The 27,434-nt window shown below is 40.6% G+C and overlaps 2 protein-coding genes across 2 annotated transcripts in view; both read left to right on the forward strand.

Moving 5' to 3' along the window:
* The first annotated feature begins 1,530 nt into the window (after positions 1 to 1,530).
* LOC148593011 (uncharacterized) lies at positions 1,531 to 9,381 on the forward strand. Its single transcript, XM_088532950.1, has 6 exons — positions 1,531 to 1,667; positions 1,756 to 1,859; positions 3,004 to 3,548; positions 4,046 to 4,126; positions 5,975 to 6,071; positions 9,150 to 9,381. The coding sequence occupies exons 1-6, from the start codon at positions 1,608 to 1,610 to the stop codon at positions 9,379 to 9,381; spliced, it is 1,119 nt and encodes a 372-aa protein (XP_088389076.1). The 5' UTR covers positions 1,531 to 1,607.
* Positions 9,382 to 9,760: 379 nt separating this feature from the next.
* Positions 9,761 to 27,434, forward strand: part of FAM194C (family with sequence similarity 194 member C) — a 32,210-nt gene continuing 14,536 nt past the window's right edge. Inside the window, exons 1-9 of the mRNA XM_088532951.1 lie at positions 9,761 to 9,864; positions 10,095 to 10,244; positions 12,820 to 12,940; positions 14,606 to 14,737; positions 19,244 to 19,406; positions 20,663 to 20,878; positions 21,347 to 21,446; positions 22,883 to 23,150; positions 24,107 to 24,223. Of these exons, the coding sequence (XP_088389077.1) occupies positions 9,761 to 9,864; positions 10,095 to 10,244; positions 12,820 to 12,940; positions 14,606 to 14,737; positions 19,244 to 19,406; positions 20,663 to 20,878; positions 21,347 to 21,446; positions 22,883 to 23,150; positions 24,107 to 24,223 (1,371 nt within the window). The remainder of the gene's footprint in view (positions 9,865 to 10,094; positions 10,245 to 12,819; positions 12,941 to 14,605; positions 14,738 to 19,243; positions 19,407 to 20,662; positions 20,879 to 21,346; positions 21,447 to 22,882; positions 23,151 to 24,106; positions 24,224 to 27,434) is intronic.

A 27,434-nucleotide genomic window follows, 5' to 3' on the forward strand; every position in this document is an offset into this window, starting at 1 on the left:
CAAGTGGTAACTAGGCAACAGGACATTAAACTCTGCCTTGAAACGCAACACAGAGACTCACCTCTCCTTTTTCTTTTAAGGAGACGGCTTCCATTGCACCCTTTTCCTAGCAAAAGAAGTTGCAATCTCCAGGCAGAAGCGTCTTTCAGGGTATGCTTTTTTTTTTTTTTTCCAAACCATATGTATGTGTCAAGAAATTGAATGGGAGCAGTGTGGGGGAGCTATCGCCAGACAGCTGCAGTATATTCCTGGAAGAGAGAAAAGAAGAATAGGGAGTAGATGTGCTACATCACTCCCAAGAAGAGTTTGAATAGAGGGAGGCTATGTATTTTTTTCTGTTTGTATTTCTGGAGTTAATGGCATCATTTATATGTTTATTACACTTTATTACTCCTTTTGCAAGCTTAGGGTTGAAATTCATTGTCTTTACTCACCTGTGTAAATTCACTGAAGCTTATGGGACAATTTTGATGAGTAAAAGGTTTAATATAAGGCTAGATGTAAATAGTAGATGATGAAAATATTTCTTGCATGAGACCAAATATATACTATTATCTGTATACTTTAGAGTGAGTGGTACTCATTCACTGGTTGATGAGGACAGAGAGCACTTCTACTTCCCTGGTTATCACTCTTTGAAGTAATTACTGTTGAAATAGTGGCTGTCACCAGGTAGTACCTTTCTTAGCAGGTGTAGAATAAAGTGCTTCTTTAATTATGAAACCACCCATTCTCTAAGATTTTGCTTGAAACCTAAGGAAGTAGCTAAATCAAAGTTAAAAGTGACAAAAAAGCCAAAGAATTCACATTTAATACTGTCTACTGTGGTCTTTTCACGTCCCTTGCCAATTTCCTTTTTTTTTTTCCATCAAACTCCAGTTACTTATAGCCTGTCAGCCATAGTTCAGATATCCTGACTTATGTCAAGCTTGTTTTACAACATCAGTGTTCGTTGGAGACCAGATTTCTCAAGGATGCCATAAGTGCTTCTGCAAAAAAGCAGATTTCATCTGTCTTCCTGCTGAAAGTCACCTTGAGAGTAACAGCCTGCCATTTCTACATTCAGAGGGACAATGCAAATGTGCTTCAGTTGCATGAACAGATGTGCTCCATGAAGTGATAAGTAGCTTTACTGCCTCCTTTGGATCTCATTTAAAAAAAATCACTTATAAATGTCAAGATCCACATGAACAAAAATATCCACTGTATGGATGTGTACTTCAAAAAGACTATATTCCCATGGAGTAGCTGAGGAGCTACTTTATTAGATACAGGTATGCAGGTGTAGGATGTAACCTTAGGAGGATGTGACCCAGGGAGAATGTGCCCTGAACCCGAAATTGTGGTATGAACCCAAATTATCAGAAGCTGATACTTTGACTTTCCATTTTGCAACTAACTTCATATAATTTAATCCACTAAAACATGAATGCGTTCTCACTCATATGGTGGTCATTCCTGTATTACTTTATGTAGATTTGCAGGGTTTCACAGGGAAAATAATTAATCAGCTTTACCTGTAAGAAAAATGAACTTTCCTTTGCACTGCCTGCTGACGTAACTGTTTTCCTCTAGTGTGCTCCACCCTTTCTTCATTCTAGAGAGCAATGGAACCAACGCTTGCTGTTGCAACAGTGGAGGCAGGATCTGTGTATTTCTTTGACCAGGTATTTCCATTCCTTTCCAGGATATTATTATTTCTTCTCCCTCCCTTCACACCTCTTCCAGTGTTGAATTTTGTTTGGTTGGTTTTAGATGAAAACTAGAGTGAAAGAAAGGGACAAGAAGATACCAGAAGAACTCTACTCCCATTTCAATTTCATCACTACAGATCTTCACCCTTTAAGTTTTACTCCAAGGTAATAGTGTTATGCCAGTGTTGGTGAGAGAGCAAGGCAGTTTCTGTCAGCTGAGTTTTCAGGGAAAATTTCAGACACAGGAAGGAGTCCAGAAGTGGATGTGACCAAAGCAGCGATGGGGGAGGCACATGACCCAGAACTATCACCATGCCATGCTGTGCAAACTCGGGGATATGAGTGGGGCTGTGACAGTGTAGGCCTGAGTTCCTTGAAGTATGGTACCTAATGTTCATTTCTGCTGTCAGCATTTCTCCAGTTTACTATAGTTAACATACAAATCAGGAACAATTAGTTAAAGAATGCCACGTAATAATCTTGTTCTACTAGTTTTCCAGGGACTGGACAAGAATCCTTTGCTGCATGCAGAGCTCTGCAGATTTTATGAAGTTCATGTTTGCTGACTAACGTAGTAGGAGCTCATGTCCACAGCATTCTTTGGGGATAGTTTCTCTTCTGGATAGTTTGGCTTTAAATTCATACTTTTTCATGCTTACTGTAAATGGATGTTTTTATGCCAAGGAGCTTTTTTACCTTTTTTTTTTGGTAAATTGTCTTCATATTTTAGATTTTTAAAATCCTAAAACTCCTTGGTACATATTCCATATTTGAAATCTGTAATTAAGCCATTATAGTTCCACATAAAGATGTTTCTCTCATAGCCATGGAAGATATGAGTTCATAGACTGAAGAAAAAAAATAGAATATGGGTTGCTGAAAAACATTTCACTAGACGTTCAGAATTCCATTTCGTCTAAAAGCTACAGGTCTTCTGCACATTGCTGAAAAGCCTTAGATTTATTTGATTTCTTCTCTGAGGCAAGATAAATTTATTTTATATAGGAAAAGCGAAATCATTTAACATGTTTCATTACCTCTCTCTGTACTTCAACTGGCATATGCTGTCAGTGCAGAGACTCTCTGGTTTGGCAGCAGTGCTAAACTCCCACACCCTGCTCTGTGCAGGTATTTCTGAGCTTGCGTGTCTTCCCTGGGAAGAGATGTGGCTCAGTTTCAATTTTTGTCCAAGGGAGCATTGCCAGCCTGTCCACATATGCTGGAGGTGCCAAACCTAACACATCTGTGCCTCGTATTTTCTTTGACTAATTCTGCTCTTACTTAATGATACAGATTTTTTTCTCTTCAGCCTGATGAAAGGCAAGAATGCCAGCTGTACAGGGGAGTGTTCAGAAAGGCATGAAGATGATTTCTTAAACAATGATTCCTCGAGGAAAGGAAAATACCCAGTTTTGCATGAGATGTCCCATCATTCCCTGCATAAAGCCTCCACTGAAGATGGAAACTCAAAGGTCTCCCAAATACCGTCAATCCGTCTGGCAGAGGAAGACTCACCACCAAACATGTTAAATAAGTGTGTGACTGCTGATGTGTTACAGGAACCAGAAGAAAAGTTGCAGTTTTTTGCTAATGAGACTGGTTTCCTTCAGGGACTTGTGAACATGCTGGCCTGTGATGGCAGCGAATTCACTGAGGAGACTGATTATAACAAATGGTGCCAGAAGTCACTAGCTTGCAGAAGTGTGACATCCAGGGGAAGCCAGGCCTTGAAGGAGGCTGACAATGCTGCTCCCAGATCCACATATACATGGCATGAAAGCTCTGCAAAAGAAAAAGGAAATGCTGAGACAGCATCCAATGTGCCCATGGGAAATGAAGATAACAGCATTCTGAGTAAGTGCTCTGTTGTAAGGTTTGCCCCAAGAGGAAAAAAGCTCCTCTGTTAAGCGTACGCTCTCCTGGCTGCGTAGGCCAACATGCTCTGCTTTATGGACTGATGCTGTGCAGCGCTCTGCAACGCGCTCGGTCAGGGCATGATGAAATAGCTTTGCAGCTGAAGCAAACGCTACAAACATTCAGAAGAACAAAGCCAGTGAAACTGGGCAAAGTTTCAAACCATTTATCACAGCACTTTTAGTTTCTATTTCAAGGTGAGTGAGAGAGTCATAACATATTGCACTAGTAAAGATGATCTGTTTGCAGAACATTGCATTCAGCAGGCGTCAGTAATCCTCAGTGCAGATTCATAGGTATGGGGCAAGTCTGGTCCAGCTCTGAGTGCTGCTGCAGTCTTGCTTCTTTAAAATAAAAGGAAAACATATGTTTTTAAAAGCTGCCTCACCCTTCTGTGTATATTCATAATCATTATGTTCTGCTCTTCTCCCATTTAGCTCCTGTTGTGCAAAATGATGCCAGCCAGTCACCCATAACAATCAGCTTCTCACTGTCATCCAAAATTTGTGAGGAAAGAGGTAAGAGTCTCACGCAGCTCCTCTGTGTGTGTGGCTAGTGTTTAATAGAGATATTTGGGGTAATGCTGTACCCGGACATGCTCTCCTGGATGCCTGAGTGAGATGAAAGTATGAATTAAATGGGAATAGCTGTCAAACAATTTCTTTTTCACCAAAGTCCAGTTTTATATGCTTCATCCTCTTGATTATCTCTGATAATCTGCTGACCAAGTTTGTTGCCTGCTGCATGCAGTAAATGCAATTCCACTACTCTTTGCTAGCAGAATACAGGCCACATCACTGCTTTGGGATATGTTTTTAAGCCTTTCCCTGGTGGAAACTGTCCACCCACATATATTTGACCTAATAACTTTTGCAATGAATGGTAACACTAATACACCAACTGAAATGTTAATTGCAAGCTACTATATAAGTTCTCCATAGAATGTGTGGACAAATTTGATGATCTAGAGGGAAGAACAGCTTCTTCTGCAGCACTCATTTGATTTATTTTAGAACATTGCCATGCGAAAAGAAAACAGACATTTGTGAACTTTGTTTTTACTCTTGGCCATGAAGTTGGTCGGGTGCTGCCAGGACTATGCAGAACTGTAATTCCTTGGCTGTTGAAAGCTAAAAATGCTGCAGAGGTGTCAAGCATCCTCACACTGACTGATAGCTCCACGAATAAATATATAGACAGTGAAGGGAATGAGTAATATCTCCTGTTATTTTTTGAAAATCTGGCATCCAGGTTCTTCTGACTGTACCAAAGCAACAGCTGCCTGAACCATCAGGGTGTGCTTCACCGCAGGGTTGTATACCATTTTGGGTCACTAGGCTGTTAAATTTGCCAGATTACTTACTCAATCTACCCTTTCTCCAGGGAACTCCCATTTGCTTAGTCTATTGTCACAGGCTTGTTTCTCGTAAGGTGATGGGAATGTCCAAAAGTGAGCTGGCTGGTCACACTGTTCTGTGATTGTAGCCCACCAAGTGCTTGTTTCTGACTGACTTAATTTGCAATATGTTCACAGTAAAAAGGGAAAACTAGGGAAACTCTGTTCCCTTGTGTTGTTTTTTATAGCTGCTGGGCCATTCTGTGGCAGTCTGTATCCGTGGTCATTCTTTACTGCATGTCTCTGATTTTCACATTAAGTAACCTGCTGACTGCTTGATAATAACCATTGCAAAAGAAGATGTTCAGATTGAACAAAGATCACACCTTGACCATTTAGTTTGGGCTTTCTTACTTTCTGAGGAAACAGAGTGAGAACAACTGAGACTCTCCAGAAGTAAAGGAACTTCTTCCTCCAAGTTGCATTAGGTCTACTTAAATCATCCATAAGCTTTGCAGTGTGTGCCCAGTCAAAGATTCATGCCACAGCGAGCTGCAACAACAGGAATCATACAGAACTGCATGCTCAAAGAATGCTGTGGCCTTGTTGTCCACAGCTGAGCTTTATTTTCTTAGTACATCTTCAGCCTATTGCTAAGAATATTTGGAGACTTCTACTTCCAGCCTGGCTCGGCAATGATTCTCGATGTGTCTGTCTGTATCCCAACTAAACAGTGACTATAACTCCAGTGGGAAGTCAGGGTTAGTCCAGATAAACATTTAGCCTGGAATTGTCTGAATAATCTAGTTTTGTGGAGATCCTCCTTCCTCATAGACATTGTTCTCTGATTTTAAGTTAAACACGCATTCTCTCACATTTCTCCCACTATATTTTGCAAGAAAGGAGTCTCTTAAAGAAGAAAATTGCTGATGCTTCATCACTGAGTATTCATAACCCTACTTTATGCTGGCAGGTGCCATAGAACAGGGCTGATGTTAACCTCACCTAATTTCTTGCTTTGTCTGTCTAGGTTGGATTTGCCAGACTTCTGATTCAAGTTCTGAAGATCCCTGGAAGCTGCCATATGTGCGGGCACTGAAGAGACTACAGCAAATTAAAAAACAAATGTAACAAACTGAGGTTTTTGTTTCCATAAGCAAGTTTAGAATATATGGCAGTGTTTCTGTGAAGAATAGAAATGATGGGAGACCATTTAATCGAATTGTCACACTAGTATGGAAAGCATTATTATTATGAAAACTTTGAGGGTTCAACTGAACATTCCCCTGTTCATGAAACATTTACGTTTATTTTAATTACCGGTAATTATTGGAAAATAACAGATATTTTCAGGGTTTAATGATGAGGCAAGATTAGGTTTAATGATAAGGCAGATTTCCTTATCTGTAGATAAACTGTCCAACAGTTGTAACAACCTGTTCAAGTATCTTTTGCAACAGAAACTGAGCCTAGGGAAAACTGCTCTGCATTTTCATCCTTTGCAGTGAGGCGTCATCTGTTACCTTACCAGGGTCTGGGAGAAGCCTAACATAAGGGATTATGGCCAGAATCAGTCCATTAGAATTCTTCATGCTGCTTATATGTAGTCCTCGTATTTGCACAGAACACAAGATGGCTTTAGCTCCCTCAAGACATCTCATACAGAATTGTCATGTGCTTAATATGTAGAGTAGTCTCCAAATACGTCAGTCATTCCTGGAGTGCAAACCTTAGTGGTAAAATAGAGAGTATCAGAGAAGGCAAGTGAAGTCTAAAATAGTTAAGTTCAACTGAAGCAATCCTCTGTGAAATAGGTGCCGGAATTTATACAGCAGGCTATGTTTAAGTGAAAAATCTTTAGTGAATACAAATTACAAGCATTAATTACTTACAAGGACAGTTATTAAGGTTAACCAGTGTAATTTTGTATCCACAGCAGTTTATGAATTTCAGTTATTACCTATCCTGCTATTTTACTGGTAGTACATGTACACTGGGAATAACTGTAAACATACTCAGATTTAATAAAACCAGCATAGTACCTTAGGTGAAAAATCTTAATTCATTATAATGAAGGCTACTGGCTGTATAAAAACTAGCAGTTATGAGTATATAAGAATATATATCACTAATATAGAAACATATATTCATCCTGAAATGGTTTATTATCACAGCCTTATTCCTTTGGGAATCAGTTAACCAAGCTACAAGAGAAACTAGATGCCAGAGCGAAAACTGGAGCTCAGGCTCCAGTAGCTGTAATTTGAGAAAAAGAAAAAAGAAAAGCAATAAAAAAGCTTAATATTTGAGACTCATACTGGAATTGTATATTGTGATCACCTAAATGAGCACTATTGCCTGCTGGCCCCAGAGACATACCAAGTCTTTGAATTACCTGTTTTAGAGAGCACTCTAAAATATATATTTTTTGCCCCTTGTATTCACTACTTGAGCATGCTCCAGCCTGCACTTGTTAACCACTGGATAGGACACATCTACACACTAGGGATACTAATGTTTGGATGTGGTGCAACTATTCTGGGATCCACCCAGAGCTCTGCAGTCAGGTGACTTAACCATCTAACCAAGGACAACATTTATGCCAGTAATAGGAGAGTCTGCGTACAACAAAGCATTTCCTTCCCCGGGCCCTGAGCATGTTTTCTTTGCAGCATTTGTAGACTGCGTTAGCCTATTAGCTTGGAGGTAAAGTGCTGCGCCTCATTTTGCAGTGCTCCCCTGCCACCAGATTTCTTTTGGCAATGCCACAGGAATTGGCTGGGTGCTTTTCAGTGTTTATGATTAGCCTGGTCAGCAAAAAAACTTCATATTGAGTACCATTTTATGGTAGAACTTAAAAAGCAAGAAGTATTGGTTTGAAGGCAAAAACATACATTTGATTACTGCTAGCTAATATTTTAGATAATTAGCTTTTCTCAGAATCAATCAGTATTTTTTCCTTTAATGATTTTATTTAATATTTCTGTGATGACTTGCTCATTTTTATGACTGCTTAAAAAGCAACAGATAAAAGTTTTACGTTCATGTGGAACATTACCATAAAAGGTCTACTTGAAAAGGGTATCAGCCAAAGGCTGGCAGGACTCACTGTCTTCCAGATTGGGCTTAATTAGGGTTAATACCAAACTCTGCCTCTCTGCTTCTGACTCATGAGCAGCCATGGGACTGAAGTGCATGCAAATGTGCTTGTCAGGAGAATTTTAAAATATCTTAGTATTGTTCTTTCTCAGAAAGGTAAAGTAAATAATAGGAACGAAGAGTAGCACAGTAGTGTATGGAACTCCAGATGGTGAAGAAGAAAAAAAACAGGTGAACAGACTTTCTCTATGGGTGGTTTTATTGCCCCTCACAAACAATGGATCTCTGGCCATGTACCTGTGCAGAGAACTGGTGCGGTGGCTTCTAGTGCCAGCTCAACTGCATGTGTCATCTTGTGACCCTTCTCTATATGTGAGTAATGTGCTTGTTGGTGTTTATCAATACCAGTTATGTAGAACTTTATGCGTTAATGTTTGTAAAGTTTCTCAAGATTTTCGGCTCTAAGACAATGCAGAGCTGTACAGAATCATGCTGTAGATGGAAAGAAGTCCTTTTGTAAGCTTCTTTGTTAGAAAAACAAAAACAGACATCTGCCATTCCAGGCTGATAAAGCTTAAGAAGGAAGATGGGAGCTTGGCAGGTTGTTTTGCATCAAGTAGAGAGGAGAAGATGAGGAGGGGAACAAACGCTTGGATACATTTTAGCCGTACTGCGTCTGAAAATATAAACGTAATGACTTGGTAAGATGCAATAAAAAAGTGTGCAATAGCCGAGACCTTTAATCAGGAACATTCATCTGGCTGTCACTCACAGTGGCCAAGCTGAACCATAAAAAGTCTGTACCCTTCAAAAAAGTTGTACACTCCACTGCAGCTCATGGCCTGGGTCCATTGGCAAAACACTGAAGTGGCCCTAATAAATGTAACAGCTTATGCTGATTTTAATGGATTAATCAGGCTGTCAGCTGCTCTTTCTGAACCAGCCTGAATGCCCAGCTAAATAGTAGCCTTCAACTAGGAAACTCCCAAGCAAAATGTGTTTTCTGCTTAGGTCAAACTACCTTCTAAACTAATGGAAGTGTTACCTGAGGAGTCTGCTTAGCGAGAATTAATAAGAGGTTTATTTTTTCCCCTTCATATAAGCAGAAAAGAGCAAGTATCCAAACAGAAAGAAGCAGGGCTTGATAAACCAGTTGCTCTCCAGCATCATGGTGGTCACAAAGAAGAAACTTCCCGCAGGACATGGAAGGGTCACACTGGCATGACTGTCACACCAGAGCTGCTGTGTGGCAAACTGCAGTTCCCAGTGGCCAAGAAAACAGACTCAGCACGGAGAAAACTGCACCACAAGCTGAATGATGGCTCATCTTTAATTTAATATCCTTTTTGTTTGCACAGCACATGTGAATGCCGGCCAGAGTGTGACAGGCAGGGGGAGGACTTCTGCAGGCTGAAAATTTAAGTTTTAATGTGTAAGTTGAACAGCTTCCAACTTTCAACTGTATGAAGCAGAACAAACTTTGTTCTTTTGTCAGCTACTCATCGGGCTATATTTACATGGTATCAAAGCTATATATAGGCAGTGAGGTTAGTAACAGCAAAGACTATAATAAGCGAGGCGGGTGGATGTGCCTCAAAAAATTCACACAAAATAAAAATTGCAAGAGGCCCAGATTAAGGACTAGACTGCAACTCATTTAGAACATAAGCTTATTTTTAAACAGAGATCACTTAGTTAACCTCAGTCATGAAGCTGGATGAGGGACGGTCCTGAGCAAGTCTGCTCGGTCACTGTAGAAACTACAGAAGATACAGCGTTTCATAAACATATTTCTCAGTCATATGTCATCCGTGCTCCTGGGTAGGTCAGTCTTGGCCTGTACCAGCAGGAATTTCTTACTGCCCTGTGTCAGGTGGGCGGATTTTGTACTTAGAGCCCTTCCCGTCTTCCATATCTTTCAACCCACTTGGCTCTTAAAGATGTAGAACAGGTAGAGAGTGTTAGTGCCTGTGCTGTCTGCATGGGCATGCAATAAAAGCTATAAAGCTGGAGAGAGAGCGACCAAGTTAACTCCTTGACTATCATTTCAGCTATCCTTCTGGATGTCTCGCTGTTTGCCAAAGCTACTGCAATCTCCCAGGTGGGGGCTTGTGCACCAATATATTTAGTGCTTCCCCGGATCACTCTGTAGTTGGCACTTTTACCCCCTTTGGACATGGCAGCATCTGTCTTCCTAGCAGGTAGGCAGATGCACTGTAGGCACTTGCTTAATGTGGCAAATTGCCGCAGAGAGCTTGCAGCTATATAAGGATCTGAGCAATATTCAAAACCATAATGGGCATGAGAACGGTGATGGGAGTTGTGCAATAGGAGTTTGTTTCTGCACCTCAGACATATTTTAGTAGGGTGTCTCACAGTCCAATTTATTTTGGTTTGTTGTTTTTAATCTACTCCCTCTGCTCAAAAGCCTAAAGACAGGCACAGTGTTAGGTGAACAGACTTCTGCTCAAACAGACTGATAATCCTTGCAATGTTTGGCCTCGGCATCTATCTACGTGCGTGAGAAGACAAAAAGTCCCTTCCCAGCTTCTCCATGGATCACCTGGAGGCAAAGGAATCTGCTCGCTCTGTGTTAGGCAGAAAGCCCTTGACCTTCCATGCGTAGGAGTCGAAAGCCACCGTTTGTTCAAGCAGCCCCGAAGGACTCTGTTTTCCAAACTGCTGAGCTAGATGGAAGCCACTTTGAAAACTGAATTCCTACTTCGTGAAATGAATGCTGTGAGGACAGGATGCGCTTTGGCTTACTAAAAAATTCACACATCCAAAGGAGACAGCAGGCAAATGGGAGCCAGCCTTCTGGCTTCCCCAGGCATGCAACGTGAGCTGTGAATGGATATTCCACACACACAAAAACCAGGCTCCCTGTTCCTCCCAGCCACGCTTTGTCCTGGCTCCACGTGCATTGGATTATACAGATCAGAAAAGGAGTTGATCAAGTGCTATTTACTGTAGGCATTGTTCAGTTTGTCAAAACAAATGATTGGCATAACCTTATGAGAAACTGGAGCTGATGAAACAATTTGGGGTTATTTACACACAACAAAGAACTGGGATCTTTCTGCCTGCCCACCATCAAGTACTCCCTCCCTCTAGTCAAACGTGGCTGAAGGACCTCTCAAAGTCTCTTTTGTCTCTGTTTTTATGTTCTACAGTCAGTTTTTAATAAGAATGGTAATTAAGAATCTAATTCTCCTCATTAGATCATACTTAAATACATGTTTTAAGGCAGTTCCTTCAACAATTCTCTCTCATGGTGTAGCATTTTCATCTTGTGTCTGTTTCTTTCCCTGCGATTCTTGCACGTTTGTGTAATGCCATCCTGTTAAAAAATTGCTAGGATTTGTTTGGATGCTCATCCTTCATTACAACCTTTTTTGTTTGGTGGTCGGTCTCTGTATCTCAGAAAGGATTGACTCTCTGTCATTAACAATCTAAGAAAGGCTGCTGTACCTTTATATGAAGTGAAGAAAGTCTACCACTGAAGCCTAGTTGCAGCATAGCCTTTTCTTAATTTTCCTCCTTCATACGCTTTTAGTGACATTGTATTACTCAAAATGTCTGAGATCAACATTTCCAGCTCTGCAGGGGAAAAAAGGTAGCTAAAAATGAGGGAGACATTAACTTACAGTTGTGTTCTATGTTAAGAAATCAAATTTATTGACTATTGCCCTGCGTGAGTTCTGCAAAGTCGAAGAATATGTTTTACTGAGGCTCTGCAGAGATGTATTTTTCAACTTGTGCATAGAAGGGACTTTAAAACAAGTTCAGCAGAGTCAGAGCTAGCAGGAGCTGGCTCTTATTTATAAACAGTGTCTAGGAGTCCAAAATATTTTAAAAAGCCATTTTCAAACAGTTCTCCATTAGGATAAAAAATCACACCCTCCAGATTTACCTATGCTGGCCAACTTTACATTACAGACAACCAAGCAAAATTCATAGAACAGATCAAGTGCAGGTTTAAATTTCAGGACTCCTGATCCATCTTGCTTTGTCCATATTAAAATATATATTTATTTTTCAAACCCCAATAGAAGTACAGGAAAAACATGTATTATAGTAAACGTTGAAGTACTCTGTTATTCAGTTAAGTTGACAGGGAAAAAAAATCATTCAGGGTAATCCATGGAATTTTTAACTTTTAAAAAATAAAAAATTATTCCATCTCTTACAAGCAGACTCACCCCAAACACACAGATTCAGCTCTTCTGATGACCTGAAGATCTTTTCTGTATGGCTAAAAATTACATCTTCTTAGCAGATCACCGAGTCTTATTTGCTTGCAGGTGGATAAAAGATAAAAGCAACATAATATATATTATTATTAAAAAGTATTAAAGTGAGAGGCAGAAGAATGTCCATGAAATTGTCAGCTGTAGGCTCATACTGGTGTCTACATTCTGTTTTACTTTTATTTGTTTCTTGCTTTAAATTTACAATAGAATTTGAAGCATGTTAGCAACTCAGGAATGTACTAGTAAGTGGAAATGGAATTAAAATCACGCATTAAACACCAGCTTCTTTTTCATGTGAATTATCAAACCAAGCATTTAACCATACACTTCTGCCACTACTATAGGGATAATAATTTGTACCTGTCTTGCGGACCTGCAGCAAGTGTAAAGCAGGGTGAAGGAGGGGATATGCAAAGTAGTGGTTTAATTAAAGACTCCTAGATCAAAGTGAGGTTCCTGGATTGTTTAGGTTTTATTCAGATGCACCAGGAAAAACACGTTTCACATTTCTGCTTGTTTACAGCAACACTGTAACAATGATTTTGAATCAGGAAGGAGGTTTGGTGACTAACAGAGATGAAGAAATGGCCAGAGAATGGAAATGGCCTCGGGATGGCAAGCTTGCCAAGCCAGTTATAATACAGGTAACATTTATTGCATTATTTTGTGTTGTTTTTACCTCTTTTTTTTTTAATTCTACATCTTTTGGTCTCTGAAGTGTCTTAATTACAAGGCCCATGATGTTTATAATTTCTTTTTCTTTAACAAGTTTTACAATAATGGCCTTCCCAATACCTTTACATGAGCGGAGATCATTACTTGTATTTTACTCATACGGAGGCCCCAGGAGAAAGAAGAACAGATAGCCTGGAACTATTTGAACTCAGGATTTCAGTAGACCAGAGGGTTATTCTCCTTCCTGGAAGCATTTTTGACTGAATTATAAATGTGGATGAGCTATTTGGCTATTACTCATTTTCTTTCTGGGCATTTTCTGTAGCAGGCAGGCAGTTGTCCCTGCCTTCACACTTGATCCAGTTCCCACTGGAGTTGCTGAAAAGCCTCTCCCTGTTTTGTAGTTACTGGATGCGCGCCTAGCATGCTACAAAAATACTAGAAATCAGGGTAAACGCATTTGCAGCCCAAGTCAGTAAATGTGCCTTCAGGCACACAGTTTGTAAACACACCCACTATCTACAGGGGTCGCATCAGGAGAATTTCTCTTCCTTGCTGCTTGATGCAGAGCTCCTGGCAACAGACATACTATTTTAAACCAGGTCTGTGTAAGTCACTGACAGAATGGCAGTCAAACACAAACCAAATTTTCTTTCTTTGGCTCACACAGCCTAGACTGGCAGAGGAAATGCTTGGATCAAGAAGAAATAGTAATAAAGTTCTTACAGCTTCCTTGACAGTTTAATATAGGCAGATAGTGTTATTTGTAGGAGCTAGGTGTTGGATTTGTGCTGTAAACTGTTTATTTGATGAAATCTGCAAGAATTCAAGTCTGGTAAAATACCATGATCTGTGTGCAGTTTTGCCTTTACAAAGTGTGAAAATTACAGCAGGTAAATAAGAGTTTTGACCATGAAATGCAGGTTACAGAATGTTACTGTGAATTATGTGCCATAGCAAATTAATTTAATGTTCTCCAAGAGTCACATGAAAATGGAAATGAACTTAGTAAAGGTGTTAGCACCTGCAACATAATATTTACTTTTCTTTAATAGGTAGGGGTGTCAGAAGCAGGAAATGGGTGGTGCAAAGTGGCGGCTTTTAGATTAAATGAGAGATAGGAAAAGTGGTTCCAAGTCCCATTTGGTGTTGCCAGTATATGCAGCAGGGTGCACAGACGATGCTGAAGGCTTTAGTGACCATGATCTTAAAACAAAACAAAACAAACAAAAACCCCCTGTGTGTACCACAGTTCTTTACTGGGGACTAAACAGCGATACTTTCCTGAGTTGGTTGAGAGGTAGGGGAGTTAAGTTTGTCATCTCTTCCTGCTGCACAGCTTCAGCTATCTACCTTAAAAACATGTAAAAGAAGCACAGTAGTTATGCTTGGAGCTGGGGTCATTCAAGGCAGGCACCGGAGTCCATCTATGCCCACAGTTCCTATGTTAGGAGCTAACTCTGCCGCGTTACAGACACTTGTCCGTAAGCTTAAGCATGTGGTAACTCTGATTATTCTCTCACCTCTATGGATAACCCTCTGAGACTGCAGCCTGCCTCTTCCGTGCAAATATGAGCGCTTCCATCACAAATGTGCAAACCTGGTGTACTAAATCTCCTTTTTTGTACTTCCAGGTTAATGACTACATGACAGTGAGGATTGCAGGGCGCTTTGCAGTGAGCTTGATCTACAAGTGGCAACATGAAAGCGTGTGCTTGTCTCTGTCACCGCGGCAGGGTGCGGCTCTTTCACAGTTAGAAGAGTGGGTATGTTGGAGCTGCTACTGTCTTGCACTTTATTGAGGAACATTAAAAACATTTGTTGCACTGCAAACTCGGGAATCAGTGAGCTTTCCCATAAGGTACATTTCAAGGTTTCTTTTAAGCCTGCTGTGTGAGAGAAAGGAAGAGCTACCAATATGTAAATAAGTTCCAGTAGTTTTATGCTGACATGCAGATACTGTAGATCTATCCCAAAGGAACAGACCTTCCTATGCGCTTTGGCAGTTCCTATTTATGCCCTTTCTTTCCTGTCTGCTTTCGTGAGTTATTTAATGTTTACCCTATTAACACTTTCTGATGATTAAGTCTGTATCACCATACACCACATCTGTAATAAGTATATTTATACCATATGTTCAGGTGCTCTCTTTTTGCTCAGAGTGAATGGTAAAGTGTTAACAATACATAGAGACACATCTAGAATTCTCTAACTGTGTCTACCAGGCAGAATACTAAGTGTGTTGACTGAGCCCATTTTGAGGTAGGTATAGTTTGCTGTGCAGTGAGTGGGACGACAAAGGTATGTGAATGAAGAGCACTCCCTCACCTAGGAAAAATTAAAGCTTTTTTTCTGTGTCACTGGGAGCAACAATTTTCTCTAAAAATCTGATTCAAGTCATCTGGGTTCCACTTCTGTGCAGTGAGAGGGTTTTCCAGCTAAGTTAATCAGCTGGACAAAGCTCTGCATCTTCATGGCAAATGTTCTCTTGTAGGCGCGTTGAAATACGTTGCTGGTAGAGCAAAACTTGCTTTGGTGATTTGGAGCTCAGGAAAAAGACAGCTACAGAACAGTTGTTGGAAAAGCAGCAAAAATGTATTATCCAAGTAAAACAAAACAAAACAAGCAATGCTCCTGCAATTTTTGTTTCCTTCGTCCTGTTATATATGAAAGTCTTTAGCCTATTCAGCATAAAAACATATATTGTGGGGCTGTAAGAGGCATGTATGCACACACACACATGTAAAAGTGTTATATATAAAAGCTGTTGGCCTCTAAAGCATAAAAACATATATTGCAGGGTTGTAGAAGGCATGTATATACACACACATGCACAGTGTGTTCTAGTGATTGCTTTTAAAATAAATTTAGATTAACTCCTAAAGTTCTGAGAAATACAATTTGTCAGTTATTAACTTGCATTTTCTAAGGATGTTTCACAATGTGTAGGTCATAGTTAGATGTTAGAACATGCTCCAGGAAGCTACTAAACTGACATCACCATCATTGCCAAAAAAAAGCCACCTCCTCAAGCACAGGCATTCCTACGTATGTGGGCAAGGATACAATCCACACAAGGGAGATATAAGTAACAAATGAACATATTCAAGCATTGGAAGCAAATTCTGTATGGCAGCGCTCCTAGGGTCATGATAAATGGGGCTGAGTCTGGTTGGAGGCCTGTGGCCGGCGGTGTCCCCCAGGGATCAGCACTGAGCCCAGTGCTGTTCAACTTGTTCATCAATGACTTGGAGGAGGGCACAGAGTGCACCCTCAGCAAGTTTGCAGATGACACCAAATGGGGAGGAGTGGCCAACAGTCCCAAGGGCCGTGCTGCCATTCAGAGAGACCTAGACAGGATGGAGAGTTGGGCAGAGAGGAGTCTCATGAGGTTCAGCAAGGACAAGTGCAGGGTCCTGCACCTGGGGAGGAATAACCCCAGGCACCAGTACAGATTAGGGTTTGACCTGCTGGAAAGCAGCTCTGTGGAGAGGGACTTGGGAGTCCTGGTTGACAACAAGTTAACCATGAGGCAGCAATGTGCCCTCATGGCCAAGAAGGCCAATGAGATCCTGGCCTGCATCAGGAGGAGCGTTGCCAGCAGGTTGAGGGAGGGGATCCTGCCCCTCTACTCAGCTCTGGTGGGGCCGCACCTGGAGTGCTGTGTGCAGTTCTGGGCTCACCAGTGCAAGAGGGACGTGGAGCTTCTAGAGAGGGTCCAGCGGAGAGTGACAAAGATGATTAAGGGACTGGAGCATCTATCGTATGAGGAAAGACTAAGTGAGCTGGGCCCGTTTAGCCTAGAGAAGACAGACTGAGAGGGGATCTGATCAATACGTGTAAGTACCTGAGGGGAGAATGTAGGGAGGATGGGGCCAAACTCTTCTCCGTGGTGGCCGGTGACAGGACAAGGGGTAATGGGTATAAATTAACTCACAGGAAATTCCACCTCCATATGACGAAGAACTTCTTTCCTGTAAGGGTGACAGAGCCCTGGAACAGGCTGCCCAGAGAGGCTGTGGAGTCCGTTGGAGATTTTCCAAACCCACCTGGATGCCCCCTTGTACCACGTGCTCTGGGTGTCCCTGCTGGACCAGAAGGGTTGGACTAGATAATATCTAGAGGTCCCTTCCAACCTCAACCACTCTGTGATTCTATGTGATTCTGTGAAGCAAAAAAAATCCCATTGAATCTGCATTTTGTAAGACAGGTCTCGGTTATTTAAATAGCTTGGCAGTTCTATGATTAAAGAAGATTGAGAAGCTCTTAATACAGCCTTAATAGGCTGTAATCCCCAGTATCAGTGGGGTGAGAAACAATACCTTATTCCCTCTAATTTTAGAAATGCCAGGCTGTTACAAAAATAGTGCTACCCCTGAGTCCATGTAAGACTGCCATCTGAAATGGCACCAGAACAAGGCTTCCTGAGAACAGCAGAGTAAATGGAGCACAGAAGTGAGTGGAGAATCTGAGCCTCTCTCAAAATAGCACTGGGAAAGATGAAGCACTGCAGGGAATTCACTGGATATCTTTTCACAGTGGAATTGGAAAGGTCACCTCTGAGGAACTGCAATAAAATAGAATTAGTATAGAGGGAGTAAATCTTTATGTTCATTTACACTCTTGAGTAGGTGGCTAGAGTTTATACAAGTCTCAGCTGAGACCCACTCCTTTATACCCAAAGCATTTCTCACCATAGTTCTGCAGTGAATAATTTGACTTTAGCAGGATTTAATGTTAAATAGCCCAGGTAGCAAATTCCACCTAGATAAAATTTATAGAAAATAAATAGCAGATAGCTAAGGTCCAAGTCAGAAAAATCTGCTTCCTAGTTACCCTATTGGCAGGGTCAGTACAAACCACTCCAGAAGATAAATTCACGCATGAAGAAGGTATGGCCAGAGGTGTTTACAGTGTCAGTTTAGTTTGATTGTGGGTCTTTACTCTCTAAACTTCTGTCCTGAGTCATTAGAGATACCCCTGGCCATATACACCAGATGTATATGGCACACTTGCTTTCTTGCATGCATTATGTGTCTCCTGTCCAACTCCCCGTAACTCTTCAGTGTACGAGACACTTGCAGGGGAGAAGAACCTACACAGAATGGGTATGCTGATCTGAGGGTGGCCTTCAAATGGGACTCCAGTGGGACAAGAGACCACTACTAGTTCTAGTAAAATCTGCCATATTTTTAAAGAACAGCAAAAGCCGGCATGCAAACTTAGATTTTGTTTAAAAAGTTTTAAAAGCCTTAGATTAACCTTCAGGATACGAACTGACCAACTGCAAGTAGAGAGGCAAATATTGGGATGATTTTGATTTTCTGCCAAAAATAATGCGACCAAAATCTGGTGTCAAATGAAAAGTACACTTCACCAGAGAAGATCCTGAAACTCTGGAGAACAGTGGGTTATCTGCTGCCAATTCCAATTTAAATTAAGGAAACAAAAACAAAATCCCAGAGTCTTGTCATAGCTACCTTCTGAGTACAAAAAAAAAAGAAGGAATCACAAGGGTCATGTTATTAAAAATATGTATTTTTTGAGGTAAGGGCATTTTTAAAGGCATGAAGCAGCGATTCTATGTGGAATTAATTTTATATTAATTTGATGTTACATTTACGTTTGCCAGAGAGGCCTAAATTTATTAGCTATTAATTTTAATCTCAGTAGTTATCATAGGCTCTCTCAAACATGCATTGGCAAATGACTTATTGTTTGTAAAATGTTATTACATATATTCAAATATTGTTACATACTTTCAGAACAAATCAAAGGTGGAATGTTTGGGAGATAACGACTTAAATGGTCCTAGATTCTGTGAGCAATACAAGTTATATCTATCTGTCGGCCTCATGATTTTTTTTATTTGTGCAGTGCAAGTACTCTCTGTTCTGACCATTAGGAGTCACTGGAGTTTTCATCAAACCAACCAAGCAGACAAATCTGCTCTGTTTTTGACCGTGTTTAGTCTGCTGTGCCCCAGTCAAATTTAATAACGCGCTGTGTTGGGCTCTGGCTATCAGACAGCAGCATTCACTACTGCACCGATTTTTCATTTCCAGGCAGAGTCAGCTAAGAAAGTTGTTTTTTTTTTTTTTTTTAACAAATTGTCTTGTTCTGTCAATAATTTGCATGTAAAAAGTGGTTTGTATATCCAGATATCTGACACATTTGATGATAGTATTATTTCAGAGTCTTCTTTAGCAGCTATAACCTCTAAATAGAGTTGTAAAGCATTTCATTCTGTTTTCCTGTGTTGTTCCTTAAAGCCAAAGTTGACAGAGCTGCTAAAGAAATATGAAGTTCCAAAGGAGACTCTAAGCCGTGTAAATGATGTCAGTGTAGCCAGAGAACTGAGGAAGCTGCAGAGGAAGATCCAGAGGATTGTGGAGGACTGGCTGGAACACTATGGAAATGCCCTGCATCGGCACGGTCAGACAACAGCTGGGGATGTGGTTTTACGAGCTTGTTTCTGTCTCAGCAGGTACCACAGTAGACTAAATAGTCCTCTGAAAGTCAGAGCCAGAGTGACCTTCGGAGAATCCAAACAGTACTGGCGTGTACGCTGAACCAGGCAGGAGGCTAATGAGCAAGGGGGCAGTGGCTGGGCAGCCCTCTGTGCGTGGGGCCGATGAGCACAGACGTGGCAGGACCCCTGCACAGCCAGCGCCTCCCAGGCCAGGCTCGAGTCTCGCCACCCTGCTGCCCTGGGTCAGGCTTGGCGCCTTGGTGCATCTGTGAGATACAGCCAGGCTGAATAAAGACAGCAGATTGCCGTCCTATACCAGGGACATTACTGGGGACAACATCACCTCTCTGATTCCCTATTTCCATGGTACTGCAGCATTTGTTAGACCATGGAGGCAGAGGAAAGGAGTTGGGAAAAGAGAGAGAAAAAATTATATAGGAACCACCAGTTTATTTTGAAGGCTCTTGTACTATATACTTTGTGCTATATACATAAGCTATAGCATTTAAATGTCCAGTAATATAACCCAATGAAATTTCACACAGCTCCTGTCAACTTGAAAGCTGGGCCCAGTTAATACTACTTGGGCAAAGCTAGTATTAACTTGTAACTTTGCAGAAGTTAATATAAGCTTTGTTTCAGTCTTGAATGGAATGGAATTGATCTGGCACTTAGCATGTTATGGGAATCACTGTCTGAGTGCTTCATACATAACGTCTCTTTCATCATCACAAATGAAAGCTAAAGAGAACGTGCTCTCTGGTTCAGTACAACTGGCACTGCCTGGATTATTTACTTTCTGATTAGTTATGAAGAGATACCTTCCACATATTACAGTCATCTTGTGGGAAGGAAGATTTGAGCTTCACCGTGTTCCTTAGGGAGTTTCCCTCTCCTGTCTCGTTGACGTCGTTGTCAACGTTCATGATTTTTCTTATGACTTGCAGTTTAGCCACCAGAAAAACCTGCCAGCCTGATGATTGGTTATACCTAGCCAGCAATCCCGAGCTGGTTTGGGAAGGAAGGGGCAGGTGTAAAAGAACGAAGATCAGCTCTATGATCTGACAAATGATTTAAGAAATTGGCCTTAACTTTCACTATTGTTTTTCTGGTTTGGATCACACAGCAGACTGGTTACAGTTCTAAGCACATGAACACTAGCATTTACCAAATCAAGGCTGAGTTTGTCACTGACTTCAGCAGTTGTGTTGTATTTCAGGAATTGACTCCACACACACTCAGAAAATGTTTGACCTGCCTCTGCAATTCATAAAGAAATGCAAAATTCAGTCTGCAGATGCTCTCTCAGTTACCTCAGTCGTGCAGAGATCGCGAGGGAAGAGGAAGCAAAACAGCCAAGCCCCCAGGTCAGAAGGTCCCTTCCTCCAAGATCAATTGCAGTCGACTTTTCCTTACAACATGCAGCAGGAACCAAGCTCTTAATAATATATTTTATTATAAGAATAGTATCTTATAATAATATAATATTTTAAAATAGTAATATATATTTTACATTTTTCAGTGGTATTTGTGATAGCAGCATCTAAGAAACTGGGAGTAATGTCTCCCTATACAAACATTTGCAAAGATGCAAACTCTGGGTATGCCGTAGTTGAAAGTTCTGTTCTTCCAAGTGCCTCCAGCTGCCAACTTTAATATACAGAAAACTTCAGGTTCAGACTTGCTTTCTATGAGTTTGCTTAGAGTTATAGTTATGCAACTCTCTTTCCCTTTTTGAAAATGTATACAAGAAGACAGAGAAATTGATAGAGAGAATATTGTTTTCAGCATCTTTCCTGAGTGCTTTTTTAGTAATTATCTGACACCCATCCATTTCTTGCTGTTTCAGGACCCTTTCTCTACTTTTCTGTTATTCTCTTCTACAGGCCTTCTGATTTAATAGATAGCAGTATCAATGCAGAGAAGCCACATAGGACTGCCTTCCCTTTAAGTAAATGGAGGAACGTACAGAACATCGGAAATTCAAGGCAAGGAAATCTGAGGTGAGCCTGGGCAGTGATGGCTCTAGGATAAACATCAATGACAGTAGTTTGCTAGCAGTTCAGTTTTGGACATGGTTAAACATTTCACCCATGCCTCCATGTTTCTACAAGATTGCATTGGGTGCATCTGTATCAAAAATGGTGACTTTTTAAACCCAAGTAATCCATAACTATAATTCATGCTGTGTCTACAATTTCTCATAACAGCAAAATGAGGTGATGTGATTTCATACTGTGTATTTGGTGGTCAAGATTCCACCGCATCCTTGAGGCAAACACCTTTTATACAACTGAGTAGCGACAGTGATTTTTGTAAACTCAACCATGTCCAAAAATGGGCAAAAGTAATGGAACAAAGTGCTTCTAATTCCGTATGGCTGTCCTGTAGCTTGACTTAACAATCTAAAAATATCATAAATCTCAAGTATGTTATTTTTGCTCCTCTCATGCTGGAATTATAATCTTGTTTTATACACGTGTAGTTAAATATCAGAATTATGCATATTCTCTTGCTTGCTCTTTTCCCTAACTCATTTACTTTAAATTTATTTGTTTCTCCTTCTCCATCTAGCACAAGAAATCCAGAGCAAACATCTGATTCGGGCAGTGATTCTCAGAACTCACTCTGTTTTGATGCTTTTCTTTTCATGCAGTCATTTCAGTATTGATCCAACATCCTTGAACACAGCAACAGTCTTTCCATTAGCTTCATGGAGGCCTCAGGGAAGGCCTAGGCACTTCAGAGTAATTTTTATTTGTTTGTTTGTCTTGACCTTTCATAGGATTTTCTTTTACTGTGAGGAAATCCTTAATGTTCTAAAGATACCATCAGCCAGAGCCACGTGACAGGTTCTTATTGACAAAATTACAGAAAGTCTTCACTAGAGATGTGAAGATAAGGCTCTGGAACTTGGCACTTCTGCTTTGGGCTTCTACTGGATCAGAGAAACCTGTAGAATCCAAGAAAAAAAAAAAAGGACTTCTCAAACAAGTGAATCTTCACAGCACTTGTTTGTGGAAGACAAGTAGCACAACACACACAGCACACACAAAATGAATACACTACAATCAGAATGAACATACTACAGTCAGCTGGGAGAGACGATAGCTCAGCCTTTGGAGTCTCTTCGCAGCTACCAAAGCCTGCCTGGCCAGCTCGTCTGGTTAAAGCACCTCCCTCTTTCCCTTCTCTGCTGGCTTGCAGGAGCTGAGGTTTGCAGAAGCCGGGTGCTTCAACAGCTCTCATGGTTTTGTCAGACCTTGAGAAGCACCTGGTACAGTGAAATGACAGCGTGCATAAGATAACAGCCGTGCAGACTGGGCCTGGGCCTGTCATTTATAGACACCTTTTTAAACGATGCTTCAAACCATACTTTGTTTATTGAATGGTCCAGCTTACTAGCGCCTTTCCCTGTATTTTCTTGTCCCCATGACAGGTTCATAAACCAGACTGCTTGTCCTGCTGTTCTCCGGAGGATAATGATGGGGGAGGAAGGGAAGACATGCAGATGTAGCAATCGAAAGATTCCCCATGTGTCAGACCTGGAGTATGATCACCTCATTAACAACCAGACGCCCTCCGAAGAGCAGATCATAGTGGTCTGTATCTCTTCTTCCTCACAAATGATCAAGGATCCTAGTGAAGACAAATTAGAGCAGCTCTACGAAAGAAAAAACAAGAACAGAAGTATGCCCTGTGCTCAGGTGGGTTTCATCAGGCTTTACGTATTTTTTGTATCACATGGTTGAAAACATTAGAGAGTCTTTCTGGAAATTTTTCCGTTTATCTGGTTGCTAAAATAATTGCTGAAAAGTAGTCTCACCAGAAATGTCCAACTAGCATGATCTCTAAAACTGTGTTCCACAGGAAATTTAAATACTAAAAAAAAGTTTCAAAATGGAATAAAATCTAGAAATGTTACAGTTTCCTACAAAACAAATTGTTTCAAAAATGTTTCTGAAAAATTGTAGTATTTGGTTACATATTTTTGAAGATACACAGAACTAAATGAGTGACTCCAAATTATCCCTTGATGTAGAACAAGAACTTCAAATCTTGGTTCATAAGAAAAGTAGAATTGAGTCTTGAAGGTCTTGCTTGCTTTGTAGCCCAGTACCAATGAAGGCATCAAAATACCTCATTTGCTTTTCTATTTGTCTTTTGTCTATTCCCTGAGAAACTGGTCTGGAGGCAGTTATCATATGTGGTTTGCATTTGAAAAAGTTAACATAGAAGGAGTGGAATTTTGGCCTTCTTGAAGTCTTTGAGAAAACGCCTGTGCTTCCTGGTGCTGTATTTGACCTTGTTCACTAATGGCAGGAGCACAAGCTTTTTTTTTTTTACCCTGGGCATTATCAGAAACCATAAAAAGGTTGCACGGTGACCAGGTACTACCACTATTCTCATAACAGTGAAATCTAGTTTAATAAATCAGAGAAACTGTTTCTTTGAAGAAGAGGTAGATAACACCGCAAAGAGAAATCCAGAAAATTTGAAACTTCTGTCACCAAACTTATTGTGTGAAGAACCATTGCTCCCTACTCTGAAAGCGAAAGATAATAAAGTTCTTAAGGCCTTGTTTAGAAGGAATGCTATTAGCTTAATTGTCAGACACAATTTTCCACCTACTTATATAATTATGCTTCCTTTGTTGCCTCAGAGTTGTCTGGATTCCTTTCGCCTCCTCAAATACGACATCACCTCTGCAGATGCATATACGGATCATAAAGGTTCTTTACTGGTAGAGAGACACAACGTAGCTCCTGGCATGTTCTTGGTATGTGAAAACTGTTCTAACCGGTTATTAACTTCTTGTGCTCTTTCAGTGATCTGGTTGCAAATGAGTGACTTTGGGCTTGACACATCTTGTCTCTTTGGAGGAGCCAGAGAGCAGAATGGTCTGCACTTCTGAGGAGAGAAGTGCAGACCATTGTCACAGCAGCCCAGCTGTCCCCCATCTAGTAACAGTTCATGACTAGTAACAGTTCATGACTATAGGTGCATCGGGCCATTCTCGTTCCACCTGGCAAAAAGCAAGTGGCTAATTGCCACAACACAAGAAAAGGAACATGGTTTCTTCCTTTGGACTTCAGTGTTAGATCTAGCTGTCTGTGCTAATCTAAAGACACCTAAATCTAAATCTAATCTAAACACATTTCTGCTTCATCTGTGGAAAAAAAAAGTTTTGAAGCATATAACACAACAGTATGTTTCAGTCTTTAACAAAAGAAAAAAGCTCCACTTTTCCAAAATTCTGAAAAGTGGTCTCTGCAAATCAGGAAGACATCTATGACATAGTACACACTGATGCCAGTTGTAAGCACCTGCCTAGTTTTTGTGTGTGGTTTGAAAGTATTTGAGTATCTGGCAGGAGATGCATTCATCTTTCACAGGTGATTTATTCCATTAAAGTTTTGGTTGCAAGGTGCACATTTCATGTCTTGTAATATAATAAAGTTGTAACACTGTGCAGAAGAGAGGCTTCTTCAGGTCTTGTTCACCTGGGCAGCCAAGAGCAGCTACTAGGCTAAAAGTAGTACAGTCTTCTGTTGCGTCTCGCAGAGTGTCGTTACAATCAGATTTTAATAATCCTCACATCTTTTCATAAACATCAGCATAGATACTGTTTTGCTTGGTTTTTTTAGTGGGTTCTTCCCAGTAGGAGAGAGCCTGCACTGCTAAGTCTTTGGTTATTTCTTTTTTCACTTCCTCATAATGGTGAGGAAAAAGTACCCTTCCTGTTTTTGCTTCAAGAACATTTTTAGCAATGGCCGTGGTGTTAGATCAGCGGACCTTTCAGGTATCCTCTTATCCCAGCTACTGCAAAAGTGAGGGTATTTCTGTCAGTTTAGAGCTGTGTATTCCTACAGAGGGAAAAATCTTCCTGAGGACACCCATCTGTGATCAGCTTTTCTGTCCACTGGGTGCCACTAGCAGTCCACATGACATTACTTCACCATGTATAACACCACAGACCTGCATATTTGAAGAAGATAAAACTTATAATCACTCACCTTCTTTTTTCCTGGTAATGTTAACAACATTTTTTCCCTCTCTGATGACAAAATAATATGAAGAAATAGGAAAAGCAAAATGAAGAAACAAATAAAACTCCTTCCATACCCCCAAAGATACTACCTTATCTTATAAAGCTGATGGAAACAAAGTGGGAAAATGCTCAGTAAAGTACACAGTGAACTGACAGCTCCTCTTAGAAAAAGAAACATGCCACAATATAAATGATCCACAGTTGATGAGAATGATCATTAAGAGCTCTGAGGAACTGTTAGCCAGATACAGAAGTCAGCTTGATTCTGTTGCATGTCACCTTTTTTGCATTCCCATGTGGAAATGATTAATTATATTTGAAAGAAAAATCAGGATTCCAAGTAGTATTTTATGGCTGATCTGTTTTCAGGTCAGTACTCAGATACAGACAGCTGTCTCTCAGCTGACAAAGGATTGGTCCAAACAAACAAAAAGCCCCAAAGATGAGTGTCTCTTTCACCTTATTAAAACCCGTAAAACGTTTCTAATGATACTGGACAACAAACATCAACCAGAGGGGCCTTCTTTGATGTTTCCAGGGAAGTGTTCAACCTATCCTCAGGCAATTCCATTGGAGATTCACCCAGCTGTCCCCCTGCTCAGCCAGAACAGGCTAATCCACCAGAAAGACCAGGAGCAATTTAGCATAGTTTCACTGGACAGGCTTTGAAGAAGTCTCGACCAAAGTCACACTGCAGAAGCAGTAACTTTCTCTAGAGACCACAGTGTGCTACGAAAGCTGCCAGATGTAGCAAATATGGTTTGGTGACTTGCTAGGAGCAAGAGCAAAATAAGCTTTCAAATACAGCTCGACCTGAAGTCACAGATTGAAAATGCAGTGTTCTTGTATAGTCATTTCCTAAGAAGCTCAAAAGCAAATACTATCATTTATATAGAAACAAATATAGAAACAAAAATGGGCACAACAGCTCTTGACACTAAAGTAAGAGACCTAGGACTCCTCTGTCGATACAGCTCTGAAAACCTGTGCTCGGTGGCTTGCAATAGTCATGATATAAACAGAGTGTTAGTGAAAGGGTAAAGAAGAGACCAGGAAGCATTCTTGTGATTCTGGAACACAGCAACTCTCCAAAAAGGATATCACATGGAATGGCACAATACAGAAGAAGGAACTAACTAGAGTGGCTTAATAAAGGGACTAAACTGAAAGCTTCTCAGAACAAAAAATGGTGTGGCAAAGGAATAAGAAATGATTATTCATTGTTTCTTAAAACACAAGAGTGATTTGGCAGCATTGATGAGATCAAGCAGCAGATTTAAGGCAAATGGAAATTCTTTTTCTCACATCATTAAATTGTTGAACTCTTCGCTTCAGGATGTTGTGAAGGCCAAAAAATAAGTGTGCTCAAAAGAATTAGATAGATTCTTGGAGGCTTAGCTCCATTGGCAGCTCTCAGATGTGATAGTCTAGCCAGAGTTTTGGCTAAGGAAGTCCCTGAATTCCCATCTGCTCGTGGCTGGTATGGATGACAAGGAACAGGACTGTCCTACAAATGTCCTGCTTCTTCCACTCCTCCTCCGGGCACGTCAGCTACCAGCAACTTGCAATGACCCAGGATCCTGGGTGGGTTAGAAGAGCCTTTGGTATAATTCTGTGCAGCTGTTCTTAACAGTTACAGACAAGGCTGTTGCTTTAATTCACATAAAACTTAAACAAAGGATTAGCAAGAAAAAAAAATGTTCATGAGAAGGTTCTCTGCCTCAAAAACCACCTTCAATACTTACATTAAATATTTTCATTTGGTGTATATTTTAATTTGTAAGGCTTCTGTAAAGCAAAATTAATGTTCCTAGGAAGGGATGGTGTCTTTCAAATTCTGCAGAAGTAGAATTGAAAATTTACTTAATATTACATGTTTTCTTCTCAAGGCAGATACTAATTTCCTCTGGGGATTTCCTTAGATGACTGTGAAAAAATC

The sequence above is a fragment of the Tinamus guttatus genome, unplaced genomic scaffold, assembly GCF_059628265.1.
Source record: "Tinamus guttatus ecotype Peru unplaced genomic scaffold, ASM5962826v1 Tinamus_guttatus_pri_ptg000472l, whole genome shotgun sequence".
Classification (NCBI taxonomy): Eukaryota; Metazoa; Chordata; class Aves; order Tinamiformes; family Tinamidae; genus Tinamus; species Tinamus guttatus.